The sequence below is a fragment of the Gallinula chloropus genome (genome assembly GCF_964237585.1).
Source record: "Gallinula chloropus genome assembly, chromosome: 1".
Taxonomy (NCBI): Eukaryota; Metazoa; Chordata; class Aves; order Gruiformes; family Rallidae; genus Gallinula; species Gallinula chloropus.
The window spans coordinates 44,281,075-44,292,654 of NC_140085.1; the positions used below are offsets into that span (position 1 = coordinate 44,281,075).

General features: G+C 36.1%; 1 protein-coding gene across 1 annotated transcript in view; it reads right to left on the reverse strand.

Moving 5' to 3' along the window:
* The window catches only part of POT1 (protection of telomeres 1), a 66,997-nt gene extending 56,066 nt beyond the window's left edge, over positions 1-10,931 (reverse strand). The window contains exons 1-4 of the mRNA XM_084263290.1: positions 10,806-10,931; positions 6,613-6,685; positions 5,251-5,342; positions 343-453 (exon numbers count right to left, since the gene is read on the reverse strand). Of these exons, the coding sequence (XP_084119416.1) occupies positions 343-453; positions 5,251-5,342; positions 6,613-6,685; positions 10,806-10,928 (399 nt within the window). The 5' untranslated portion in view covers positions 10,929-10,931. The remainder of the gene's footprint in view (positions 1-342; positions 454-5,250; positions 5,343-6,612; positions 6,686-10,805) is intronic.
* Between the last annotated feature and the right edge of the window lie 649 nt (positions 10,932-11,580).

An 11,580-nucleotide genomic window follows, 5' to 3' on the forward strand; every position in this document is an offset into this window, starting at 1 on the left:
AAAACTGAGACACCTAAACCCAACTCTTGCACACTCAACCTTGTCTGCATTATCACATTGGGTCGTTCACAAGAACAGTTTAAACAGTTCAAGGGATCTATCTATAAGCCAACTGAGGTCAAATTTCTGCATTCAAGTAGAATTTTACCTGGGAGGCCTGAGATGATTTGGGTCTGGCGTGGCTAGGGTTATTATACAATTGCATGCATTAACACAAGCTGTCTGACTGTTTCCTGATGGACATGCTAAAATAACCTGTAGCACTTCAAATTCTAATAGATTTTGGTTTTTTTCTAATATAAAGCAAAATGTTAAGATAAAAAAAGTTGGGTACCCACGTACATAAATGGCTGATCCAGCTTCTTCTGACACCTCCAGGTGGCAACCGTGTCTACCATCCTTCTTTGCTGTAGGTGATTTTGCCAACTTAAATCCTGCAACTATGACAGTATCCTACAGGGACAGGGCGATAAATAGATGATTACACAGGTTGTATCATATGCTCTATTTTAAGAGTATGTGATGAGAAGTTTCACCTTAAAGTATCAAGACAGTCAAGAAACAAAAATCCTGAACATATTCTAAACAGTGTTTTTAAGTTCCTCTATTTAGTTCTTCCACCCATTAAATGTGTATTTCCAACCAATGCCAGCAAGTTGTTTTTCGGTTTTGTTTTTCTTTTTTCCCAAATTCCACTAAAATTTTCACACTCTTGATAATACCTGCAACTGAGTGCTAATTTTAACAATGGTTAGAAGAGAAGAGTCACACTGAATAAAGCAAAAGAATCATTCCTCTTCAAACACACAGGAGACCAACTCCTTTCTGGGTAAGCTTAACTAAGCTAGAAAAAGAATCACACATTGGAGCAGCAGTGACAAAACACTCTGAGAGAAGCGATGATTTCTTATTGAGTTACAGCTGCACTTTGAAGACTCCCCTTGTTGGTATTTTCTGTTTTGGTAGTATGGACATCTTCCAATTTCTTCCTTGAAGGTCAAATAGCTAGGTCAATCAACAGGAAGGATTCTGGTACCAAAAGAAACATTATGAACTTTTCTGGCATCAGGCCTGAGATTCTGTCAGAGGAAACAACTGGATTTGCAACTCCACTTTCACTTTGGTATGAAGTTCCTCAGACACCACAAAGTGAACAAGAAAAGGATGATGTAAGGGGTAAAAGATTTAAATCCCTCCAACAGCTCACCTTTTTAGTAGCAACCTTACAGAAAGAAAAAAAAAATTAAAAAAGGACAATAAAAAATGCATTTAGCAGGTAGAGATGATAAGAAAGAGGTATCTGACCGAAGATAATTCTGGGAACTCTGATACAATGTAAAGCCCTTTATACTCAGCTCCTTGGGTACCTGAACAGCACAGCAGGGCTGTACCCGTGTGATCCATTCCAACACACATATTAGACTCGGAACCCTATTTCTATTCGACCTTCTACCAAAAGCACTTCCATAAGCTTTTACTGAATGACTTTGGTTCATGTGTTTATTTGATTACAACAAATAAAAGAGTTTTCTGATGAAAGCTGACAGTTTTAGCCGAATATTGCACTACAATGGCTCTTTTCTGCTATTTCAGCAATCTGACAGTGCTACTCTAAATGATTTAAGATCCAAAACCTTAATGTTTTGTGCAAGAAAAAGAACGGCTGCTTGCTTAAGTGACAGTGATATATTTTGTTATTAGAAGATTTGCCAAAAAAAAGAAAAAAGTACTAAAGAAAACATAAGATTGATCAGACCACTTAATACACAACAATACCACTTGGGGCACAGTGTTTTTTGGGTAGTGTCATAAGTGGGAATATAATATATATTTTGACTAAAAGATAATATCTAAATCACCTAAGTGAAAGCCATAGTCAGAGCTAAGTAAATTAAAATGGGTCAAAACAATTAGACAACTCAGTATTCCTTGCACCTGAAACATACCCCCCTGCTAACACACATCAAAGTTGTTTCATTCTTTCCAGATAAAAACCACACATGAACACACATTTCAGGAAGCAGCTCCTTTGCAGAAACCAGGTGTTAGCATGGGTCCTTCACTGTTGCTGATGCTATTCATGGTGTTCCTTCAACAGCAGAGTCAAGATTCAGCTAAAAAGCTTAGCCTTGCTATACAATATTCCCATTTCAGCATTTTATTAGATTGCAGGCTGCACAAGGTTCTGGGACTTGGTTGCTGAGTCAGGACTGGAGCTTTGTACAGCTGACTTGACTTGTCTTGTTCGCCTTTGTCAGAAGGAACTTAACTACACAGACTCAACCCTTGCATAGGTTAATAACCAATGGAAACTTTTTGGTGAATCATATTAGATGACTGGTGATTACTGTCATGTAATATGCAATGAATAACATGACATTCAAAAAACAACTGCAAAAAGACTGTCCAATTTCAATGATTAAAAAGAGCACTAACATCAAAATCTAGTTTTAAAGGTAAAAAGAACAAGTATATTCACAGATTTGTTATAAATTCATGGTCAACCTTGACAGGTTGTGACTTGAAGTTTCTAAACATGCAAAAAATTATATAAGGTTTGCACAGTGTTTTGAAATGTAATGCTGTATTAGTTTTCAAGATGGATTACTTTCCATTTCACCTTTAGATAAGAGAAATTATTAGAAGTTCTCTTATAATTGGTTTTGAAAGCAAAGCCATTTAAATAAATTGGTGGATTTTCATGTCAAAAGAAAAGCACTATATTGCATATATAGAGAGAGACTGGAAGAGTTAACTAACATTTTTAAACAGCAAAAAGAAATCCTATTCCCTTCATTCAAAAGAAGCAAGAAATAAAGGAAGGACATATTTTCCCCAATGGTTGTGTTGTTACAGAACCAGATGACTCTCAGGAGACGATCAACATGGTTATCCATGCTTTTGGGAATAGTCTGCTCCTCCAGGCTATTTAGTCAAAGCTGTTACAATATAGAAAGTATGACATGGAAATCTACACAACTGTGAAGTTTGAAATTGTAAGCAGCAAAGTAAAAGTACTGTAACTTACTGAAGCAATTCTTTAACAGCTAAAACTCTGGGTTCTTTAAAATGAAATCTATGAATGAAAATTTCACTTCAGACACATGGAAAGTAGCATGCAGGTTCACTGAACTGGGGAAGACCGAACACTGATATAGGTACACTCTGGCTGTCTAAGGTCTGTTGCCTGTGCGTTGTGGTTTCCTACTCAGCTCTTTAGTATTGATCTGTCTGTCTCCTAATTGCTGCTTGGGGCATTGTCCAAGAGTTCTAATTTATCTGGACAATAAAACTGCTCTTTACATTCAAAATGATTCTGCAGCTTGTATTAGATTAGTTTAGAACCTTCCCAACCTGAATTCACTTTCAGCCTTGCTCAGACTGTGCCAGAGCCACCCCTCTCTGACCAGCCCCCTTTTCTTTGTGTGGAGGGGTGGGGATGGGGTAGAGTGGGTCATGATATCATAAGTTATGGAAAACACCCTTGGCCAGCTCAGCTCAGCTCAACTGTACTGGTTTCTTCTGGAAATTAACTGTCCTAGCCAGAACCAGGACAGAGAGATAAATTTCACTGTCACGTCAATCTGTCCTACATATTCTATAGCTTTCCAACTCTCTACTGAATTCAACTAAAATTTGGAAAGTTATATAAATATCAAAAGTTAACACATCGTGGAAACATAGGGATTCAAAAGTTTTCAGTGTCTGAATATTCATAAGCATATAATTATATAAAATATGTCACAATGCATTATATAAGTACCTCAGCTCTAATTATAGGTGTGTATCTTGAAATTAGCAGCTTTGGATCCATGTATCTCATGAACTTTGAGAGTGTAACTTTGAGTATGTAACTTTGAAGCCCATACAATTCAGGGTGGAAGCTACTATCTAGAAACAGCAAGATCACTCGTAAGGAATATAAATACATCTGGGAACCAATATTTAATGGTATAATTACATAAAAAGAATACAGTTGTGTCTGAACTGAAATGAAAATGTTCAATAAATTCAGAGCAACCTGGACTTTAAGTGATATTTTGATGTCTTGCCCTAAGGTCTGCTATAATTTTTACCCTTTTTAAACATGCAGATCACTAGAGTTCAGGTGTACTAGTCCATTTGAACTGAAAAACCCTGACAGAATTCTAACTAAACCATTGCTATTTCCATCTCTGAGAAAGCCATTAACATTTCTGCAAGAAAATGAATGTGAAAACAAAGTCCTGTTTTCTTCACTAAATAATTTTCCATCTTTTTGATAAAGACTTTTATATGAATGCCTGTAGTGACAGAATAAGGGGCAATGACTTTAAACTGAAAGATAGATAGATTTCGATTGGACATATGAAGAAATTCTTCTCTGTGAGAGTGGTGAGGCCCTGGCACAGGCTACCCAGATAAGCTGTGGCTGCCGCCTCCCTGGCAGTGTGCAAGGCCAGGTTGGATGGGGCTTTGGGCAGCCTGGTATAGTGGAGGGTGTCCCAGCCCATCGCAGAGGGGTTGGAGCTAAATGGGCTTTGAGGTCCCTTCCAACCCAAGCCATTCAAACCGTTCTGTGATTTAGCATAAATTTATATTGCAAATGAAAAAAGACTAACATGACCTCATGAAGTATTGCTCACTAATTTTAATTTGATATCTAGCTAATATTGAAATGTCAGTAAACTGACAGGCAATCTGATAAAAAATATTAAATTGATGTAATTGTTTTCAGCTTGTTTCCCTTCTTTATTTCCAACACTGTCTCACAAACTCATAGGCTGACTTGCCCATGCCCATTACCCTGCAGCTAATCAAACAAAGCATGTATGTCTGATGAAGCAAGATGCCAGCACCCATCCAATGAATATAATCACATACACAGTTTTAATGTAAAAATCTAAACAACAAAAAACCCAACAAAACCTTCCAGTGAAATTGTCTTTTAAATCAATTTCATTCTGAATCTGTATTATCAAACATCAGTAGACATTCAAATGTATAAACATAAAGGGATGACTTTGCTGTCATCCATATTCATAACCCTTTACTTGCTAGGTAAACAAGAACAAAACCAATTACTTCATTTTATTATTAATGTTTGCAAGAAGCTACATAAGGAAATACTTTTTTTTTTTCTAGTTCATATTTATAGACCTGAACTGTTATAAACTTGACTGTTACTAAGTTTGGTGATAGGTATAAAAAGACAAGAAACCAACAAGTATCTGTTGAAAACAATTTCTAAAATAAGAAAAGACAAATTACCCCATTGTGTATAACTTTTGCACAATCCTGGGCCATTTTTCCATATATCAAAATATTGACGCTGTTGCTTTGTAAACACAAGTTATCCAAATCTAGAAGGGAAAAAATACAATAGCAGAAGTGATTCCAATCACAAAACATTCATCAAAACAAAACAGCGATGGGAAAAGATTTCCAAAATAATCTAAAGTCTGAGACTTTTCAGTCCAATTACTCTACAAACAGAAAATCCTTTCAAATAGGTATACAAGTACTTTTGTATGCTAAATGTAGGTATGTGAAGTAGAATGTTCTTTGGCAGACTGCCATTTAAAAATGTGCACACATTGTACCTCACTGTACATTAAACAGAAATGACAAAGATTTCAACTTGGAAAATTCCGTGTACAGTGTTAGAGAAGAATTTGGTATTTTACATTAACACAAATCATACTGCACAACTATATAAAAATGGAGATATTCCAAGATGTAGACGTATCAATACATAGTCTTCCAGGATGACTGAAGCAGAAAATACCTTATTATTTCAAAAGAGTTTTCTACCTGTTTCAGAAACAATGCTAATGTTTTAGATGCACACACCTTTTTTTCTGCAGCTGTAGAGGATGTGCAGAAATGCTCAGACCCCCTGAACCAGGGAGGATCTGCACTCCCCCAGCCAGCTCTGTGTTCACTATCACAGAATTTGAATAATCAGGAAGGCTCAGAGGGAGCAAGTGATGATTCTATAACCATCGTAATGACAGAGCAGGGAAGGAAATGGGATGCTCCTTGAATCCAGCACAGACTCCTGACTAACACCATCACCCTCCTCCTTCCTGACTAGAGGGGCTGACGACCTTTGGATTCAAAAGGGACATACTGTTTTTTTAGCACATTTGTTTCATGATGATGTTTAAATGTGTTAATGTGTCTACTGATATTTGAATACCTGAGTAATCAGCTGAAATCCCATTTTTTCAATGCTTAGATTAAAACAGAATGAAACACAAATATTTTGCTGCTAATCAACATTTTGATCTATATTAAATATGCACTTACAGAGACTATACTGTGCATATTATATGGTTACTATTAAGTGTGCATTTGTCTTAGTCCTTCCTTATGAAAAGCAGTTTACAAATGCACTATTAAAGCTGTACATACAGCTAACGTACGACAGCATTTTAGAAGACTATGCAACAAGAAGTCTACTGAAATGTAGACCATACTGTTTCAATTAATTTACCTGGCATAAGTTTCAAATAATCTATTTTTAGTAGAGAACAAACACATTAGTGAACATGTACTAGTGATGTAATAGCGTGATATTAAAAAAGCATCAAGAAATTCAACCCAAAAAATCGTACTTAAATATCATACCTTGAAGAACAACTTTGAAAAAATCTGTCCCATCTCCAAGCTTTGTTAGGGAGTATGAATGAGTAATTATTCCCTAAAAAGTAAAAAGAAAAACAAACAAAAAATAATCATGTGAACTACAGCTATATGCCTCTAAAGTACTGAAATTCTGATATCAGCTGAAACATCTGTAAGCTAAAAAAACTTGAAGTGATAAGTGCAAATTAATATCTGATTTTTTTTTTAAATGAGACTTAAAAACTGCTAAAGGCAGCACTGAAGAGCATTACTCTTAGGGTATAATAAAGGAAATATTACATGTCAATACTACTTAGATGCTACTGACTAGGTAAGCTTAAACAATGAAACAGTAGCTATGGAAGTGTCTTTTACTAGTTACAGTAACAGCATAAAAGCTGCAGTTTTAGCATGAAACCTGAAAGATAGCTAAAAATGCAGAGTGATAAAAGATGTACATGAAGACAAATCATCTGTGAAAAATCAAAGATACCTCTACAACTGAGAGAACAGCACTGCAAAGTTTTGAAACTGTAGTGACCTATTCACTTGTCAATAATACAAATGCTCTAAAAGATGCAAAGGTTCTATTAATTATGTAAAAATACTCTCTTTATAGTGAAGTTCAAGTTACAATAAGGCAAATACCACAGGCCAGGAACCTCAGTTATGCTAACATTTCTTTGGAACAAATGTGTTTTGTCAGAAAGATGCTATCTCATCAAAAAAGATTCTCTTTCAAAAGTAGTAAAAAACGTCAGTCAAATGTATCCTTCCACAGTATGGCAGGTAAAGCACTGCACCTCCTCGAGGATAACAACATCAAAATTGGTTCAATAAAGAAAAATATAACAATTTGAAAACAGACATTATAAACAGTTTAAGAGAACTACACAAACAGCACATGAAATAAAATGCTTCTTGTAAAGAGACAGCGAGGGCCATCTATCTATAAATGCAAAAAAAACAACATTAAGAGGATAGCCTGCTAAATCATAATGATTTTACGGTACACACATTCAGTGGGAAGCTTAACATGAATGTTAGTAAACACATTTTAAAACAAATTAGGATAAAATACACAGCAGTGAATTGCTACTTTAAAGGCTTTTCCACATAAAATTGTCCTATAACATGTTAGCTGAGGAAAGATCCAAATAAAATTCAACTATTTATTATTATCTCTTTTATAAAGAAATATTAAGAGTCCACACATCATCCTTTTCCAACACAAAGTGTGCATGTGCCTATATAGACATATATTTAGTGCAATAAAATTAAGACATGTTCAATTAGATTTAACATGTACCATACTGCTTTATTTGTTTTGATACAATGAAGGTAAAAAAAAAAATTAAAATCTGTGCGCACATGTTTTCAACAGTAAGTTCTCAATTTTCACAGGGAAAACTGTGAGGATATGTAAGTATTAAATACTTATTTTAACAATCAGCATTTGCAGGATAACCTTCTGAGATTTTTCCATTAATACATAAAGGTTTGCCACTTGTTTCCAAAATTGCAACTCTGCTTAAAATTTCTAGTTTTGTATGTAATTGATCCTCCTGATATTGTTTTTCCTGAACTATACTCATAGGTAAACAAGGTACTACAGATTTTTTCTTGTGATAAAGTCTCTGCAATGAAACGAAGTTACCTCAGGAATACTGCATTTACACATATTTTTTTTCTTACTAAAGAGATTTAAACCCACACAAGCATACTATTTACATTGATGAGACAGACTGTTTTCTGACCATTTTGCGGTGTTTTGTTTTTTTGTTTTGTTTTCCTTTTACTTCCTTTCCTTTACTTCCCAGTATCTTCCAATGAGCTTTCAAATCAGTGACCACATTCTTCACTACAACAGTCTGGCCCCACCACTTTCCTTTGTATCCCAAACACCTATGTTCAAGTTCTCTTGCTCAGCAGAAACATTATCCAATGCTTTCTCAACATGCCTTAAACTCTTGGGCTCCATCTTCAACAAAACCTGCTCAAATTCACTGTTCCCCCACAAATCCTGCACTGCTTACAGCAACCATAGATAAAGCTTATTTCAAAGCTGTCCCCTTTGTATAAGCCACTAAACTTACTCTCAAACTATGTGCAGTTCCTCTAGTGAATCTGTCTCCTCCTTTGCCTCAGCCTCTTTCCTCACTCTAGTCAAAGTTGCCTTGGCAGAGAATTTCCAGGTTTGTTTCAACTTTGCCACAGCAAAATCCAGAAGGTGATGAATTAACTGGAGGAGGCATCAGGTTCAGTTAGGGGACATCGTGACTGAGGATGTATGGAAATTGCTTGTACTGTGTTCCCACAAATTGAAATTAAAATTCGTATTGTTCAGAGGGATGCCAGAGTGCAGAAAAGTTTCAGGAGAATGAAAGGACACATGGCACACAAGCCAGACAGCAGCATCCAAGATGGGTTTTGTTGCTTCTTCCCAGAACACACTTTATAAAAATGCTCCTCTCCCCTTTCTCCCTCCTTAAAGCAGTACTTCATCCCTGTTTTGGCAGGTCTAGAGTGAGTGTGCTGTGCCACTGCTAAGATAACCTAAGATCAGTGCATTCTAAGGTTCACTTCAAGCTCAGCCTGCAGAACTGGCTTTTGCTACATATTTAATGGTGCATTAGCACCAGCTTTATCAGCTCTGCAGTTGCTGCTGTTTTTATGCCAAGCTGTTTTAGTCACCTACTAATCCATGTCAGCAGCAGCATGAAGTTCTCTTAACATTAGGAAGAAGTCCGAGAAAGAGATTCTAAACGCCTTCTCTTTCAGCAATCAACTGCAACACACTGCATGTGTGCCTCACATCACAGCCTGGTAATAATCCTTCTGCTTTCCTAATGGAAACATTTATTTTGGCAGAAACATTTTCTAATTCATAATCCAGTTTGGCCTGCTTTAACATTGCCTTTGTGAACAAGAACCCCTGTTCCTCAGTGTCAGGGGTGCTTGCAGGCACAGCTTTGAAAATCAGGAAAGCCTGTATGCCCTGCAGGTCAAGGGGACAGAAAAACTACACCTTGAGGAATAAAAACCCTGTTTACTAGCAGCATTGGTTATTGATGTTTCTATTTGTTCCTTTACAAGACCCGAGGGAGGTTGGATCATTCTCAATCAAATCACCCCTTATCACACTCTACTGCTGTCTGCTCCTAAAAAGGGCAGTTTTGCTCCTTTGCTTTACCTACTTACAGCACTCACTGCATATCTTTGATACCATAATGAACCAGTCCAGAGAGCGAGACCATCAAACTACCCTCTCTCCATCAATATGCAGTCTTCTGTCAATTTATTTCTCATGAGTGGGCTCACCACAGGCTCAGATAAGCACTAGAGCCAGAACTGGGAACATTTGTGTCGTTTTTTTAAAGATTCAAACCACCTAAGGTTTTCTACAGAATTAGAATTCCCCCCTGGCAAGCCTGGGATAATGTTGATTTTTTTTTGCCATGTAGGCATCAGGGATGATGAAAAGGATGATTTTAAAATCATTCACAAAAAAAAACCCATTTAAATGTGTTAAAAATGAAAACCCATAAGATTTGACACTGGATTTTACAGGCTACTGTTTTAGGGATAAAAAAGAACATTTCTGCATTTCAGTAGTACACAAGGATTGTACTTCAAATATGAAAAATATTTGTGACTACTGTAAAATATAAATACACATTTTATAAAAAAAAACCTAGCTGTATCTTGATGCAGACAGCTGCTAGAGTCCTCTTTTCATAAAACTGGATATTGCATTGCTTCACACAAGAAAGGAAAACTCCTTGACAAGACATTACTCTGAAATCTGATCTCTGTCAGGGTGGTGGTGCTTACTACTATTTTTTTAAAAACAAGTTAGCACTTAATTTCCCCCAATCCCTTAATTTTACCCACAGCCTTCCCCACATCAATGTGTTTTTTAATGGGTCCACAGTTTAGAATAGAAAACATCTTCTTAAATTTAAGTCTGACAATACAAAAGGAAAGAGCACTCCTGTGAATCAACGAAATCCACAGCGACAACGCAACAAAGCTCAACAAAGTCAGAATTTTGAGTTGCTTAAGGACATACAACAGAAGCACACAAAAACATGCAGCTCCAGCCAGTCACCAACTGAGCCAGAACATGGAAGTCTCCTATAAATATACCAGGAGCTATTTCAAACTAACCCAGAATATTTTTGTTAGTAAGCTACCTGTAAGTATTTGTTGGTATAATCAAAGCCTTCCTGCAAATGTTTCAAATCCTCCTTCAGCAAATGGCTTGGTAGTGGAGTCTCAGATTCTCCTTTAATGATCTTCAGCAACTGAACAGGCATAGCTGCTTTACCTAAAAAAAAAAAAAAAGGGTTTATTTATGATTTTTATAATAAGAAAGTTAAATTACGTAAGACAAAATCTTCAGAGGGATTGGACTCTTACTACCATGAGTAGCAGCAAGAGAGAAAGTAACATTTCCTTGGCAATAGACAGACATTCAAATTACCTTCCTTTGCAAATATTCCAAAATACTGCAAATGGCAACATAATGTTACAGATTAAATAAAAAATGACCCATGTATCAAGCAAAGAAAAAAAATAATAAAATAAGATAGGTATCTACAAATGCTAAGCACTGAATGCACTGGGAAAAAGATATTTAAGAAATATATGTGAGTGATGTCTGTTGTTTGCTCTCACTGTGCTAGAAGTCAATGAGAAATTCTTGGTGACACCACTGTTATAATATTGAGAATGGGGGAGATGAGCAGTCTGTTACAGCAAAGTTACACATATGAGAAATATAAGAAAGTGTTCTAGCCCTATGTAGTTATTGCTGTATTTTCTCATTACATGGTCATCTTGTTCTTCTTGGTGCATCTTCTGCTGGACAATTTTTATCTAAAGCAAGTATCTACAGAAAAGTCACAGCATTATTAATCTTCTCTTTTCAGTAAGTTTTAATAAACTAAGTGAACAATGCTTTCAATT